Source organism: Ambystoma mexicanum, chromosome 3p (assembly GCF_040938575.1).
Source record: "Ambystoma mexicanum isolate Mex_15411 chromosome 3p, UKY_AmexF1_1, whole genome shotgun sequence".
Taxonomy (NCBI): Eukaryota; Metazoa; Chordata; class Amphibia; order Caudata; family Ambystomatidae; genus Ambystoma; species Ambystoma mexicanum.
Genome location: NC_090925.1, coordinates 775,928,776 through 775,946,454, shown reverse-complemented (window position 1 = coordinate 775,946,454; position 17,679 = coordinate 775,928,776). Strand labels below are relative to the sequence as shown.

The 17,679-nt window shown below is 46.2% G+C and overlaps 1 protein-coding gene across 1 annotated transcript in view; it reads left to right on the top strand.

Annotated features, from left to right (window-relative positions):
* NIF3L1 (NGG1 interacting factor 3 like 1) overlaps window positions 1–17,679 on the top strand; it is a 278,588-nt gene that overhangs the window by 63,738 nt on the left and 197,171 nt on the right. Inside the window, exons 2-3 of the mRNA XM_069651734.1 lie at window positions 13,577–14,030; window positions 16,570–16,732. Coding sequence (XP_069507835.1) covers window positions 13,598–14,030; window positions 16,570–16,732 — 596 coding nt within the window. The 5' untranslated portion in view covers window positions 13,577–13,597. The remainder of the gene's footprint in view (window positions 1–13,576; window positions 14,031–16,569; window positions 16,733–17,679) is intronic.

Genomic DNA, 17,679 nt, shown 5'->3' with positions numbered 1-17,679 from the left:
CTCATCTGGGTGGGGTGCAGGGTCAGGCGATGTCCAACGCGTGAAGATATATGCTGTCTAGCATTTGCTCTTGTGGCCACACATACCTTGAACATTATTATATACAGTTTGGCGTATAAGAATTATATTACTGGACGTTTGACCTGGACAATAAAAGTGATACTGCATGTGTCCAGGTAACTAATCTATTCACAATATTACGTTAACACATTCATCAAACATTCCCTTAGATCCCGTAAAAGAATGGTTTATTGTCTGTTATCGTGCAGGGAATATATTGCCACACAAGGGATTAGTGGTCTGGGGTGAACTGGGGTGGTACACCGATGAGGGGCATGCAACCGTTACATCAAAAGCTTTGGGGTGAGGGGCTTGTTGCCTATATTTCTTTAAACAGAGTCTGTGGGTGTGAGGCCGGTTTATGGAGACATCATATGACAGGGGGCAAAGGGGTGGATACTTGGGTTATACTTGGTGCAGGCTCAGTGGAAGGGTGAGAGGTTACATTTGTTACGTTAAGGCATCAGTAAGACGGGGCCTTTAGCCATTAGTCCATCATGAGGGGGAGCATGGTGGGGGTGAAGTACGCGGCGCTGCTAGAGAGGGGAGAGAAGGCCCTGAGGGTTGTTAAGCGTGGTTCAGTTCAATTAGTGGGTTTGTACGGGAATCATTAGAATGAGGTAAAGACAAGTTATTGGCACTTAATTTACAACAAATAATAAGCAAGCTCTCATTGTATTATACGCTATGCCTTCGCATTTACCATGATCATCGTGCTGCAGAATGGCTCTATTTACATTAGCCTTGTGGCCTTGCCGTTTATATTGTACACGTGAGAATCTTATACCATTTGGGCACATTTGCGAGTATACATAGTATTGAAAAACCAGTGAGCATGCGGACCATAAATTTTGCATCATATCGAACAAGTCACTTAGCATGTTATACATTAGCGAGGGTCTTTGGTAGGGAAAGATGTGTAACCGACAATATAAGACCTAGACATATGGATCATAACTTTATGTTCATTGCAATTAATTTAGACATGTTAATAAATCATCGTTCTGTTGCAACCCATAGAATTGACTCCTTTATACACAACCACAAAAAGTGATTTATCGCCTTCACAGAGGGGATTAACATTGGGGGTGAACCAGGGTGGCACACAGTCGTGGGGTATGTATCTGTTACATCAAAAGAGGTGTGAGGTTGGGGGTTTATCCACAGTATATATCTTAAATGTAGGATCTGCAAGTGATGAGACATGTTTGTGGAGATAAATTGTTTTCTCCAGACCCAAGCTCTTACCCAGTCATTCACAGGTCAGTGATGGATGGAGGAAGGTGAAAGATGCAATGTTTGACTTGTAGCTTGCTCGCGCCTAGTCTTCTGTGAGAACAGGGCTGCTGCAGGGACACGGAGGGGAGGTGGTGGGGGGGAAACAACTGGCTCACTGTGTGCGATTTCAAGGGATAGCTGCAGCCCTGCAGGCTGGCTTTGCTATGAGGCCTGCTTTAGCATATACAAAATGGAGTCGGGTTTGGTACAAAATGGAGTCGGTAATCGGCCCTCTGATTGGGTGTTGCACCCATGTGTCGCTCCGCGGCAGTCCGGCACCTTTGGCTATGGGCGCATGGGCAGCCGTTGGACGAGCATCGTGTGCAAGCGGGCCGGAATTGAGGGGATGGAGCCTGGAAGACATTTCCTCCCATACATTCCCCCCTTTCGTTACTTAAGTGACGAATATTGTAATTCACCCAGACTTTTACGCTCCTTCTCCTCTGCCACTGCTTCAACCCATGCAGGTGTTCCCTTTCTTGGCATCCATGCTCTGCACACTACCTTGAGACGCTCCCCAGACCTAGCATACTCATCTGGGGTACAAGTCATGTAGATACAACCCACATCCCCCTCCAAGTCGACCCACACCTCATCATATCAAACTAGCTCACGGGGCTCTTTTATTGTTGTGTTATAACCTTTCTACAATGTATGTACCCATTGTTGTATATGGCCGTTGGCCTATTTTTTGGCCCGGAGTCATCTCCTGTTTGTACTTGTGCCTGGTGTGTCAAATGCACCACTACTTTTGCACTGCCCATTGTCACCATCATCATTGCACTGTTAGGTACTACATCTGCGCAGCACCTAAGGCCTAATTGGCACACGCAAAAAATCAAAAGCAGGAAAACGATGGTGGGTATTAATAGTTTGACAGCCATTCCGAGCCAGGAAGGTACCTACAAAAACATGTCGTCGAACCAAGTGCTGGGCTGTACCCCTTCTCCTTCCTTCATGCGCTCGCCAAGGTTATGCACGGCTGCTATGACATGCGAAAGAGTACCGTTGTTTGAATCTGCAGAAGGTACGAAAGTGCAACATGCGCTCCTTATTTTTCGGCAAACACCTCCATCCATGGCTGTCAACCGATCTAGAAGATACCTGTTCTGCATCGTCATCAACCGCAGGGCCCTTAGCTCCACCTTGGTCACATTGAATCCTTCTTCTGTGTCGTTGGCCAGTTGGATCAGTTCCCAGTGGGTGATCTGGAGCCATTTTGGATTGGCCCGCGCCTGGATGCTGGGGACGAGGGAGGTAAAGAACGTTTCAGCGGAGTTAAACAGTCGGAACCGATCTGGAATTTGCACCAACAGTTCGGAGGATGCCTTGGAGATATAGCTTGATGACCACCTTTTTCTCGAGACTGTGATTTGCAGGTTTTCCTCGCACAGGGCCTATACGGGGGCGTCTTCAGTTGGTTGCAGGGGCTTTGCAGGTTTTCCTTGGATAAGGCTTATACGGGGGCGTCTTCAGTTGGTTGCAGGAGCTCTCGATCTTTGAGTGTCGACAGCCCTTCCCCCCCCTTGGATATGGCTTTCAGGTATCGCCATCAAGGTGGAATGCAGCGTTGTCAGAGAGCATGTGCATGACGTGGAAGGTGCAAGTACGCCTGTTTGCCGCAAACCCAGTAAGTGTCCATCAATGCAGCGGTCCCTTTTTTCATGTCTGGGATAATGAGTGTTTTGCTACTGTTCTTGTTTGCACCCATATTCACTTTTCCCTCTCCACGGAAGCACAGCTCCTAGGATATTTCCTTCTGTAGTTTGAATGGCTTTTCAAGGGCCGTGACCCATGTGGGCTTTGCAATGTGTTCGGTCCATATCGGGGCGCATGTTCTCTGGATCCATTGCAGTTTTTCATCTGCCAGTCCTCGTAGTGCTTCTGCTTTCCATGTTATTTGCTCGTTTTACCACTTGTTGACCGAATATAATATTCCCATTATTACTAAAAAAAGGTTCTTTCGGGCACATTACTCCTTGGGGTTTGGAGTAGCATGTCTTCTCATTCTGCAGCATTTCAAAATAAACAGTGTGTGCTTGAAAAGTATTTTTTGATTCTGCATAGTTTTATTCTGCATAGTGCAAGATGAAGGAGACGCTCTGTCTCTGCAACAGGTGATTCTTGTGGTAACAGCACTTTAGGAGTACCCGAGGCATGTGGTATTAGAGAGCACACATAGCAGCTCTCATTAGTTGTTTGCTATGCAGTGGAGCTCATATCTGCGTACCATTTATTAGACTAGTGTGGGTTTTGTGGGTCTTCTATTGCGTCTAGTCCCAGGCCGTGATATTCATCATATTTCTTCTGTCCGTCCCCTATTTCCTCCCGGGTGTCCCAGAGATGTTCTTTCATCATGCTGGGTTAAGGGTGTTCCGCCTGCCCCACTTTTTCCCACTAGTTATATAGGGCAATGTACCTCTCGACAGTTTTTACATCATCCCGCTTCGCACTCTTAGGGAATAATGCATACTGTTCAGTTGTGTCAGGTGCAAGTGATAAAGTTGAATCGGGATCATCATATACCCAGGGTAATTCAGAGGGGTCTGGATTGTTCATATCATAGATACTGAACTCGGATTAGTTATATCGGGCAGTGGGGCGTACTGATGCAAGAGTGCTGGTTATGTTGTTTTCATACTGTGTGCCGTTTCTGTGTGTCCCGCTAATAAGTTTGAACCCGTCCCATATGAGGTGGGTGCCCTGTTTTACCAAGTCCCCCCCCCGGTGGGTGCCCTGATTTACCAAGTTGGTCCCCCCCACCTCATTTAGTTTGATAGATATAAATGCACGGCCCAGTACACCACTAGGCCAAACATTGAAAAGAATATTACTGCACAGAAAAACCTCTGACCCATAAATGTTCCGATGCCACATTTTGCAGTCTTTCTCGGTCACTCTGCCTCTCCCATCTCTGCATTCTATTGTTACTTTTTCCCACATATATCTCGCTGTATCGGTTGATATAACTCCTCTTCCTTTCTCATGTCATTACTCTGACTATATCTGTTTTTCTCGGTTGTGGTTGCTGCTACTTTTGATTATCTTTCTTGCACTATCTCTTATGTTATTGGCCTGCCCTTCTCTAGTCTTGCTTTTCTATTTCTATCCCTCCCCACCTGCTGTTGATCTGTGTTTTATTTTACTGCCTCCAAATGTATCTTTTGCTCTGCTTCTATCCCTCACTCCTATTGTGTGTTTGTCCTATTATTAACTCGGTTTCCCTTCACACTTCCTCTGTTGCCCTATCATGTAGCTCATTGCTCGCTTTTTCTGTTGCTTTAATTCCTGCTTTGGATTGTCTAGTATGTTCTCTGTCCCTTTGCCTCCACCCCCCCCCCTGCCCGCCACACCTTTTGTTCTTCTGTGTTGCTTCGGTTCAGAGTTGCTCTTCCTCTCCTGTCTTTGTTTGTCTTTTACCATAGCACCAATAAATATCCAAAAAGCTGAAAATACCTTTTCTATTTAAAATTCTAGTGCATCTTTACCATTGGGGGCTCCTTTTTAGATGTGTGCAAATCTTCCTTTGGCCATTACTATGGGAATTATAGATTTAGGTGTGTTTGACCAGATGCAGCACTTGCTTGAATGCAGATGCTTTACCAACACTGTATGCCATCACAAGTACAAGAGCCCATATGAGATGTGTGTTCTGAGCAATTGCAGGTATAGCAACCCTGAAGAGTTGTGTTCTGAGCAATCGCAGGTATAGCAACCCTGATGAGTTGTGTTATGAGCCATTACAAGTAGAGCTTCCCGAATGAAATGTGTGTGTTCTGAATCACCAAACATTTAGTAGTCCTTTTGATAAGTCGAAAACTGTGTTACAATTTAATGTTAACTGCATTTTAAATGCATATCTCCGATGCAGACTCCTTAACTCGCCTATAAAGAGGATTTGAATGAACAGGTTACACTATAAACTATGCAACAGTGTCATTGACCCACTGGGCTGCTTTTCCCAACAGGCTGTTGACACTGAAAGGTACATAGGGTTAGGGCACTGGTAGTTCCATGTGAGGCTTGCCTGACATAAATGCCTTGTCAAAAGCTCTAAGCCTGTTTGGACTATCCTACATTAGTCATGAGATTCATAATGAGGCTTTGAAATGTGCTAGATATTTGGCAGTGGGACTCATTAATCGGACATGGGAGAAGCAGAGGTTATGAAAAGCACAAGACCAAGTAGAAGGGATTGAAGTATATGACAGCAATGTCATCTTTTCACACTGTCGGATGTTGGTGGGAAGAGCTTAGACACTGTTCTTGCTCTGTACTTTAGCTCGCTGCAGAAAATGCAAACACATGTCGTGCTTTCTTAACAGCAGTTCTGTTAAGAAATTCAGGTACTGTCCCAAAACATAGCAGTCCTGGTAAGAAATGTGGGCATGATGCAATCGGCCCTGCTGTGAATATTTGTCATTGTGCCATGACATGCGTAAGGTATAGCAGCTCCGTTGATAAATTAGGTGACTTTGCCTGAATATATAGTAGTCCTGTTGAGAGTTAGAGTTATAGGTACAATCTGTGCCACTGAAAATATATACAAATATATACAGCACTGCTTCTAGCTGGAAACATTATACCTGCCTGCGGTGGGTGGTCAGAAAGGGAGTTAAAGTTCAGACCACATGCCTAGCTATGCAATTGGTGTGCTTCTGGGATGAAAAGAAAACCAACTATGAAATGCCCATGCTGCTGCAACTGCGCTGCCTCTATTAAAGTCAATTAAACAGAAATGCAGCCCTTGTTTAAGACAATTTTCATTTTGCACAATACAACTACCTGTGTCCTAAAGCAAAGTGAAACACATGTTCATGATTCAAGATGCTTTAATAATACTGTAACCTACAAAATGCAGGCAGTTAAACAAAGTGAAACACAAATTCCCTTTAACAATAATCAGAAAGTATTATCTTGATAGAATAATTAACAGAGGAGAGTGTTAACAAAAATTAAACTGAGCAGGACTCGACCCAGTTGCTTCTTTCAAGGATCTGGGTGATTACTAAAGTAAAGAGAGAATTTGCAAGCTGCTGCTAGCCAGGCTGTCACCAGTGAGCTCCATGTTGTATAGAGGTGCTGCCATAAATAGCCTGTCTAAGTGGTATGCAAGGAAGAATTAAAAGGGCTTTATTGACCAGATATCTGTTAGTAAAAAGGCCTCATACGCACCTTATCTGGAGGGCTAACCGCTTGCAAAATCAGAAACTCCACACAGTAGCAATTTACAGGGTAATTCATGGAATAAATGTGCGCCGAAAAGGGGAGCGCAAGCGTGAAAATTTCAGCGCACGCGTGCCAAAGCCGCGCACACAGCCAGCCATTCACTGATTCATGGAATGCGCTGCGCTTGAAAAATCAGGGACGTGTGCCAAATCCGTGGGTGGCGCACACGGGCGCACATGTCACTAAGCGGCGTGTGCGACGCGCACAGGGAAAGCGCACATCGTGTAGCGCACACAAGAAAGGTGGGCGGAATACGGGGTGTAACACGCGGAATGGGGAACAACGCGTGAAAATGTGGGCGTTACGGGGGAAGTACAGGAGGTAAATGCTTGCAACGCCCACACACACGCTAACAACACGTTTTCATGGAATCGAACAGGGGAAATCTGTGCGCCAAAAAAAACGCGCTAATCTGGAAACACGTACGCCAGCAGGAAGCAGGCGTAAGCATCCCCGCGCAGCATAAAAGTGCGCGCAAACAATAAACAAGCTCATATGTTACGATGAATATACCGTTCCTCGTAGCAGTGGTAGTGGGACACCGCAGGAGGAGGAGGATAGGCAGGCCCCACATTTTATTACCCAGGACCAGCCTTTTTGGGATGCCTGATGACCAGGTGTATGGGAGGTACTGGTTTCCACCACACATAATACTAGAACTGGTCAGGGAGTGGGAGGATGCCCTCACCTCACCCACCCTGTGCTCCCAAGCACTGAGCACCTTGGAAAAGGTGCTCAATGTACTGCACTTCTTGGCTACTGGGTCATTTCAGCGGACAAGTGCCATAGATGGGGGTGTCTCACAGGCCACGCAGTCACGCTGCCTACACCAGGTGTTGGCCATCATGACTGCACGGCCATCAGTCCGCAGGCACATATATATGCCCAGAATACCTGCAGAAAGGTAGGCAGGCTGTCGTCCAGGACTTTTACGGGGTGGCACACTTCCCCAAAGTGCTAGTTGCCATTGATTGCACCCATATGGCTCTACGTCCTCCCAGGGCCACTGAGCACATCTATCGAAACCGCAAGCACTGGCATTCCATCAACGTGCAGGTTGTATGTGATGCCAAGGGAATCATCACCTCAGTATATGCCAACCATCCTAGGTCCACCCATGAAAGTTTCATATTCAGAATGTCACTCCCTATGCGCCAGTCGTCGTCCGTGCCATCTTCCGGCCCAAGTATCACCTGGGTACCCTGTGGAGCTGCCTCTGACCCAGCGGCCAGGCTGGTGGAGGACACATCCCTGCCACAGTCGGGAGTCGGAGGTCCAGCAGGGGTGGGCACCACAACAACTGCACCCCAGCAGGAGGAGGATGTGCAGGCATCAAGAGCCAGGGCACAGGCACGGCAGCTACAGGCTCAAGGTGGGCTCGATAATGGCTCGGGGCCATCAACATCAGAGGGGCAGGCATCGGCCGGAGGGCAGGAGGACCCTGGATTGAGAGTGTCTTCTGTGTGGCAGCGGTTGGTCCAGCACATAGATGCAGAGCGGCGGCGGGCGGAAGAGGCACGGCTCAATATGGTCAGGGCAGAAAACTCCATGCGCAGGGCGCTGAGGTGGGCTGAGTGCCTCGAGGCAATTCGCAGTTAGTTGGAGGGGGACATGGCTTTATCCCTGCAAAACCTCGGGGCCATGGAGCAGGGATGCTTCCAGGACGTGGAACGAGAGTTTGATGATGCCCTGGCCCGGGAAATCAACAAGTGAGCCGTAGGACTTGCCCGCCGCCATTGTATATAGGTAATTAGTTTTAGGTTTCCTTTCTGTTTTTATTTCATTTGGGGCGCTTGGACAATGCCCCACCTTTTTGTATACAGTTGTTCATTAGGTAGGGTTTTTTGTAGGTTTCCTTTCAATGGTTGGACTCATGGACCCTGGATTTGTACTTTGTATATTGTTCAACACTGGATTTCACTACATTTAAGTTTTTTACCATGGATCAATGGATTTGTCTTATTTTATCACTTTGGATTTGGTTTGACGGACAGACACTTTGGACCCATGTGCTTTTGGATTGATTTGGATTCTGCTTTCACACATTTTTTTGGGATATTTTGGACATGCAGCTTTTTCTTTATTATTTCCATTATTGTGTGATTTCATTTCATACCCTTGCTTTTGTGTTTAATACATTTTTATTTCATACTTCATTGTGTGGTATTCTGTCTTTGGTTTCATGCATGTCACGATGTGTGTTTTCTCATTCACTTGCACCCATTGTGTGTGTGTGACGGACATGTATTGATGTGCATACTTGCCATTTGGGATGTATCATGTGATGAGGATTTCAATGTGGGGTGGATGTAATACTTGGTTGTGTGTTTGGACTGGGGTGGCATGGGGTGGGATTTGGGTGGCCATAAGGCCCATGATTGTGGATCGTGATGACGTGTTGGGGGATGTACGGGGGACATGAGTTGGGGCCTGCTGGCAGGTGCCTGTCACTGCTGGGTGGGTGGGGGTGCAAGGGGACATGAGTCGGGGCCTGCTGGCAGGTGCCTGTCACTGCTGGGTGGGTGGGGGACAAGTGTGAAGTCTCCCAGGTGCATGGTGCCATGCAGCCTGCCTGCGGGGCATGCCCAGGGGTGATAGGCTGCCTGTGGGGCATGGGGAGGGGGGTAGGGACACACCAAGGAGGGACCACACTGCCAAATGGCGTGTGTAACTCCCTGTACACCCCTCAGAATACACGTACCACTCTCCCGCTAGCGTAAACGCGTGTAAAACTTCCTGCACACCCCCGAAATACACGTACCCCGCTCGCACAAGGCCTGTCGCGTGTGATACTTCCCACGCACCCCCGAAATACACGTACCCCGCTCGCACAAGGCCTGTCGTGTGTGATACTTCCCGTGCACCCCCGAAATACACATACCCCGCTCGCACAAGGCCTGTTGCGTGTGATACTTCCACGCACCCCTGAAATACACGTACCCCACTCCCACAAGGCCTATCGCGTGTGATATTTCCCACGCACCCCCAAAATACACGTACCCGCTCGCACAGGGCCTATCGCGTGTGATACTTCCCGCACACCCCCAAAATACATTTACTCTGCTCGCACAAGGCCTGTCACATGTGATACTTCCCGTGCACCTCCGAAATACACTATACTCCGCTCGCACAAGGTCTGTTGCTTGTGATACTTCCCGCGCACCCCCGAAATACACTGTACCGGCTGTGTTAACTGGTGCAGGGTTAGCACGGCCCTTTGTGCTGCATTGGGGATTTCAATGCCTTTTGCTTGCACATGGGGCATTCTTGGGGGCGTAACTGCCAGAATGCTGTTTAGCGCACACGGCTGGCGCACGCTGGCGCACACTCCCTCTCTGCGCTGCTTGCAAGGTCTGCACATTTGATCTCTTCTGTATGCATTTAAATTTTTAAGGCGCAAACAAACCTGGCCAATTCTACAGTAAAGCAAGCGTGACTTGTTTTGAGGTTTGTTGGCAGAATTTTCGGTTGATGATTAAAGTTCTCATTTACTAGAGATGATTAATAATGGTATACCAGTGTGGCGATACGATAGCACAGAGGCAAGTGCTTTAATGTTGTGGTCAAATGTTGCTAGCTCGAGTTAGCCTTATATCCTTCAGAAGTCCGCAAAGTGGCTTTTGACAGAGTTAATAATAATCACAGTGCTTAGAAGTTGGGGGAATCCACCATGAAGCACTACATACACATTTGAAATGTCTGTCTGGATTACCACTACAGGGACATGTTTTGCTGTGTTTCTGTTTAATTTGCAATGCAATTTCATTGTTTTGTAACAGAGCTTTCACTGGCTGGAGAGTCAGATGTTGAATGTTTAAGTGTAGTCTTGATGATTTAAACTAGACTGCGACCCCTAGGATTCATGTATTGACAGTCACTCTACCTAGGGCAAGGGCCCTGCTGCCACTGTCCATTTCTAGTATCAATTACCACGTTGACTCCAATTTAAGATTTAATGGGTGTTCAAACTAGACATTGCTTACTCATCCGTCCCCCAGATAAGGTTTTGAGGTGGGATTATTTTACATACCGTTTTAACAATTGGAGAGTACATGAAATTGTAAGAGTCAAAATAATTTGCCTCTGCAAAAGTGTAAAAAGTATGCGGCAGGCAACCAGAACATTACTTAACTCTAAAATGAATAGAAGTTAAACACATAATCAAAACGGTTGTGCAACAAAGAGGTCTGGCTACAAACAAGTTATTACATTTCTGGAAAACCTTCTCCTACACATTAATGTGTATGAACAAACAACACAGATGCAACTTTATGATTGTGCACAAAACACAGAAACTCCGAAAAATACAATGCAAGCAAGCATTCACTGAAGAAGCATCCTTTGTTTCTTAAAAGGGCACTTCCCAATCGTAACTATGTTTTACATCTTATTGCTGCTATGATCCTGAAATGCTAGGAAAACAAATATTCATGAATAATGCTCCTCTCCATTAGCATCTTCAGACACCAAATACACCAAAGGTTGGACAGAAAGAAATAATTCCTCATCTCACTGCATGCTGTTTCTGGCAGGCTCGGTTAACACCGCTCAGAGAAAGATTTCTCAACTGCTCCTTCAGGGTCTGCAATTTCATCCATGCAGATGAGAATCAAAATGTGTTCTGGATTCTGTCAAGTCACCTGCCCTTGGCAGTGCCCTCTTCTCTCAACGGGTATATAAATGGTACACATTGAAATATACAAGGTGTTATATTTACCAGTCCAGTCTTTTTCAAAATGGCTGGCGCCACTCCCTTACCCTCCATGACGCTTGTTGATGGATATCCGTTGCCCGGCTCTGGGTTGCTCCGTTTCGCAACTCTTCAGGTTTGATTCTTGAGGATTGATGCTCTGTTCTCTGTTTCTGCCTTGGTTTCCTGTTCTCAGTGTTTGTTCCTTACCTCCTTTCCAGCGTCCTAGCCTTCCGACATCCCTTCCTAGCCCAGTGCATTGGTCATCTTTTGGCTTCCTTCCATTCTCTAGCCAGCTATTTTTCTCTGTGCTGGCTTCTGCCCTGGATCTTCTATGCACATCTCCAGACAGCATTCCTGAATACCATCTAGAGGTATTTTCACTGTGGTGTTTTTCCTCCTGTGTGGTCCTCTCTGCTAGGGCAGATTGTTTGTCCCGTGTTAGATATTCCACGGTAGTACATACTGACGTTCTACAGGAACAGGCCATGTTTCTTCTGATAGTAGGCATTGTGGTCCTAGACGGTAAACGTTCTATTCTTTTTCTTTCACTTTGTCTTTCTGCCAAACGATGATCGATCAATTTACAACATGGGGTCGATCATGGATTGCAAGGACTCTGGTTCAGAAAAATGTACTAAGTCGACTGAGTTAATCATGCAGGTGCCACCAAAAAGGGTTTTCTGGGTGATTTATGGCTACTGTTTAAGTTAGCGGCAAATTGCTGAAAGTGACTGACCTAGGACACTAATTCCAGATTTTCTTGTTTTATATTGATCAGTTGATTTGTGCTGGTGAGGCTAGATTCAGGGAATTGAATGCCTCCAGGAAGGTTTTTTGAATTAATTGAAATTCTGCAGTATTGCGCTATTTGCAAATACATAAGGAGCAGCGCAAGCAAATACCCTGCTGGTCCGTTTAATATGAAAGCAATTTTTGCTTTATTACTCGTAAGGGTGCATCAAGAAAGGATCCCTACAGTGATTGCAGAACTCATACAATTTAAAGGCGTCTCCATCATACTTCATTGTGTACTCTTGAACTACCGTGTTTTGGTGAGCATGCACCAGGATAGTGCAAGCACTGGCAAGGGAAGCTTTGAGCACAAATTCTTCCAAAAAACAAACATAGACAGAGAGAATCTGTTGATTGGTAAGCCCGACTGTAGTGTTTAGAGGTACAGGTGACAGTAAGGTAAAGTGGATCAAGGATAGAGCCCACAGGGCTATAGGTAAATCTCAGGAATAAGAAAAACAGATGAATTGGGAGTACACCACAGGTAGGCAAGAGGAGAAGCCAGAAGGAAACGCACAGGCAGGGCCAACAGGACTCCAGGGGGAGAACGCAGAAAGAAAGCCAGCGCTGCCAGGAAGGGGACAAATACCAGTGATTGAAGCTGTGAGGAAGGGTGGCGCAACTCCCTCACACTAACTCTGGGCTCAGCACTGGTTCTGGTAAAAACCTTATTAGGCCTCCTGCCCAACGATGGGAGGTGATCCTGACCCACCCCCACCCAACCTCCCCACAGATTGGGTCAAGTCCCTGATCCTTTTACAATACATAGAGGGAATTTCCTTACTTTCAGGTTTTGTGCTATTTTTATGGTAAGTTTGTTTGTACACCAGAAAGCCATGTCCATATCAAACTCAAAGACCTGGATGAACAAAGTGAAGACTCTGTGCTCTCATTTTGGGGTTGCATTCTGTGTAGCCCACGTCCTGCAGAATTATCCATGTGTCCGTAAATTGTAATTCAGCTGATGACGACACCACCACCTGCCAGAGGGTTCCTGAGCCACCACTTGTCCATGCTGCTGGGGTATGCCTGGACATTTATGTTTAATGCACTGTATTGTCAGACTCACTGTTTTCACTACTCCTGTTCATTGTACTGATGGCCTGGATACAGAGAACCTGCCTCAACTTGAGTTTTGACCATTGGGGTTTCCTGAAAAGAGTGCTATTTGAAGGTGTATGTTGTGTATTTTCTGGCTAGTGTTTCACAGTAGCCGCGTGCTTGCGAGAGGGAGTCCCTCCATCCTCCAGCTGGGTGGGATCAATTTAGATTTCCTTAAGCCACAAAATGAGGCCTTGAGGGAGGCTCCTGCCGTCACCAAGAGAGTGGGGCCACTAGTGAAGCGCAGCATCCTCTCTCTACTCACTTTAGTTTGGGAAGCAGTTGTCATGATGGAGGTTGCCGACCGACCTTCTGCTCGCAGTGGAAGTACTCACTCCATACTTTAAAAGCCTTTTAAAGTGATGCAAAATTTGAGGGTCTTTGATTTTGTCCACATAACCATTCCCATGTCTTTGATTCTAGGACTCTTAAAGCACTTCCTGTATGCTGCTGTTTGTGAACAGAGCCCATCCAGTCTTTCTGCGCATCAGGTGTCTGTTGGACTCCCCATCGCGCTCTCTCATGGAGCTAAAGTCCCTGGTTTCCTCCTTAAACGAATTTGCCTCCCTGTCGTTGGCTGAAAGCTGGGATAATGTGGGACTGTTGGTGGAACCCAGCCCACCTCATACTGTAAACACACTCTTTCTAACCAATGATCTGACAGAGGAAGTGATGGAAGAAGCGTTGAGCTGCAAAGCAGGCCTGATCCTATCTTACCACCCACCCATCTTCCGACCTTTGAAACGCATCACCTGGAAATCATGGAAGGAGCGGCTAGTGATTCAAGCCCTGGAGCACAGAGTGGCCATTTACTCTCCACACACTGCCTATGATGCAGTACCCCATGGAGTTAATGACTGGCTGGCAAAAGGATTGGGTGAGTTGGTTCTTCCTTACACTACAATGTATATGTGGTAACCATTGTTTTAATTGCACTTGTGTTGTGCTAAAAGACACATGCTCCACCACTTTGGCTTTGGCATGTGTTGGCTGCCCCCCAGATGAAGATAAACATTAATTTTATTGGATTTTCTCTGGGTAGGCAGGTGCAGATACAAGTTGGTTAAAATTGGAGATCTGGAACAGTCCTATTATTCCTTTGCCCCGAGCCCCGCTACTTGGAGAGAGCGAGTAGCGGGGCTCGGGGCAAAGGAATAATAGGACTGTTCCAGATCTCCTCTGCCGCCTCCTTGTTGCAGCTGACCCAGGCCGCCTTTTGCTCTGTGCTTGCAGGCACACGCCACCTGCACGGACACTCCACCTGCACGTGACAGCAACACTCCCACTTCAGAGGCTCAGCCAGGGCAGTCTTGGGCAGCCACCCGCTAAGGTCAAGAGGCAAAGGGCAGCACCCTACTAAGCAGCTCCACTTCATGTTTGCCTGTGTTTGCATCGGGACGCCTGACGTAGCCCAGCTACAGCAACAGAAAAGATGAGCATGGTGCGGGCAGGAAGCACAGCCATTACTGTACTCCAGTAGCGGGCCGTCTCACCGTTCTTGATTAAACCACCAGATCACACGGAGCGGGGAGAGGACGTTAAGACACGCAGACAACGCTGCCCTATGAGACTAACAGCAGGCACACATGTAGATGCCCTGCACAAGCCCTGATGAATGTGGCCCACTTATTTGCACCACAGAAACCGGTCGGCTAAGAGAACGACTCTAACCTAGTGCATAACACGTATCGCACAGGTCTAGCTCGTTCATTTTGAGGCTACCCTGCTAAAAGCATTCAGGGACCCCTTCTCAATCCGAGGTGACCTACCTCAAGAGAGACTGTCGTTGAAGAAAACTCTTCACAATTTTAACCAACTTGTATCTGCACCTGCCTACCCAGAGAAAATCCAATAAAATTAATGTTTATCTTCATCTGGGGGGCAGCCAACACATGCCAAAGCCAAAGTGGTGGAGCATGTGTCTTTTAGCACAACACAAGTGCATCAAGAGACTATTCGGAAAGCGCAATTAGGCATATTGGCTTTTCTTTGTCAAACCCTCTATAATCGTTAGGACTGTGTTGTTATTATTAGTGTGAAAACGAAACTGGGCAACACACAGTTGTATTACCCTAAAAATAGTCCTCCTTTTGATTTGGTTTAACCATTGTTTTAAGGCATCTTTAATCCATTTAAGCTTGTTGAGATAAGCACATGCATGTTTTGTGATATGGTGTCCAACATCGTGCTGGTCTGGTTTAACAGGATTACAAATTGGTATGTTCCTCTTGTTGTGTACGGAACCCCCCTTTTCAAATGAAGTGTTAACGGGATTCTCATTTTAAAAAAATGGGTGGGCTGATGAAAGCTTTACAGAGGTGTCATCTGCACAAATAATTAATCTAAGTCATGCAGAGTGAGTCTGTTAAAATGTGAACCTGAATACTTTCTGTTTGCTATATGTGGACAATCGTATCATCTGCAGGCAAAGTGCTGAGAAGCCTCCTAGCCCACACAGAGGTGAGAATTTAGGTACCCAACGGACTGGTAAGAACAGTGACAAATGGATAAGGGCTGAAGAGCCAAGAGGCCCACTCTGGGCTAAAAGATACAATAACCCAAAAGGGATTGAAACACCCAGCAGGGGCGAACAAGAGACTGATTCCAGAAATTCTGAACTTGGAGACCCCGACTTGGGGAAATAGATATTTCGAGGAGAATACAGGGAGAGCAAGACGGATTCACAAAGCCTGTTGTGTCAAACAAGGAGTAGGTTTATCAGACCTCCTATTCCTATTGAAAACCAAATTCTCTGAACTGATCATAACATTTGCATAGGGGTCTGGGAATAACCTTCTCTAGGAAGCAAGGAATATTAAAGGACCCATTTTGAACTGTACCACCAGTCTGGGGGTCTGTGAGAGAAAGGGAGAACCAAATATACATTTTGGGGGAGAGGAGGGTCAGAAACCTGTCCCCGCCAGCCAATAAAGAGTGTGTTATCTTACCTAGGTAATGTTTGTTTAATTTACAAGTGGTAGGGACATACAATAGCTTAGAATATGTTTGGAAGGAGGATGGAATTGTTGTAAGACATTCTGAATAACACTACTTTATTATTTTCTTTGAAGTTTAGGGAAAACCATTGTCACAGCTGCAGGGACAAGTGAAGCATTTTTCCTTTAATTAAACTTCTACATTTGAATCATGTCTTCTTGTCCGTGTCCTAAGTCTGACCTCATTATCTGTATATAATTAACTGGAGGAGGACGCAACAAGACAAAAAAAACAGGGGTGCTTACATGCCATGATGGAAGAATCCAATTTTTCCACGTTTTAAACCAATTGTGAATTAATTAGTTGCATGCCAGCAATATATTTTTGGGAATGTATGACTTTGTGAGCAATGAAAGGGAGAGAGCCAGTCATTGCATTGTTGCTTGCTCTTATTTGAATCTTTTCTGCTCTGTCCTCAGGAACCAACATCACATGTCCATTGCAGCCATCGACAAGCCCAAGCTACCCAAGTGACCGATGTCATCGAGTCGAGTTCAGCATTGACCACTCCCAAGGGCAGGATTCCTTGTTAACTGCTCTGCAAGGCATTCCAGGGATGTCCTTTTCCACCCTCCCTGTCCGGTAAGGCAAGAGGTTCAGCCTCCCAAGCATGTAACTAAACTGCATGAACTCCATAACCACCTAAGATTTGCCCCTGCCTTCTAAGAGTCCTTTGAAATCATTTAGTAAATGTAATGCATTCCTGAGGAACGTAATGCAAATTCAGGGCATCCATGTCCTCCTCTGTAAGTTTGATTGATGGGATATGATGGTTTATTTATATAGCGCCTATACACAATGTGTTTCAAAGCGCTTCAAGGCAGGGAACAAGGGACAATACAATAACATTCTTACAGGCCATGAACAACAAGAATGTGAAATAACTATCATACTCGGCCTAGCGACATTTCAGATAGTGCAATTGCTTAGACACAGATAGGAAATGGGAAATAGACAGGTGACTACCGTATGAGGCCTGACACGGTGGTGGTGGTGGTGGCCGTCGTCGTCGTCGTCCAAGGACAATTCTGATAGAGTAAGGGAGGGTGAAGAAGAGAATGATACAGAGAGAGCAAATATCAGTTTCAGAGGTCAGTGAAACACAGAATGTTGCAGCGAACGAAAGTAGGCAAGGATTCAAGAAGACAATGGTCACAGCATGAATCCGGCCCAACCTGAGTACGAGATCCAGGGAACTCCAGCATGAGCGATCAGAAGGTGAGGCATCAACTCGGACCAAGCGTTGCGAAACCATAGCGAGTCAAGACAACTCTTGCAATGAGTAGATGAAGGGGGTGGGAGGTGGAGGAAGTGATGAGGGTGGAAAGTATATAACTCTTCTACCAGCAGGTTGGGTCATCCTGCATCTCAGCCCCTTTCAGGACGTATTGTTTTTGTTAATTGATGCTGAAGCCTATCACTAATGAGCATTATCAGTAGAAATCAATTTTGCTCTTTTGTAGACTTATCCCATCCCACATCCCAAATACAGTTAATCACCAGGCTTTGGATTTTCAGCTGTGTTTGGG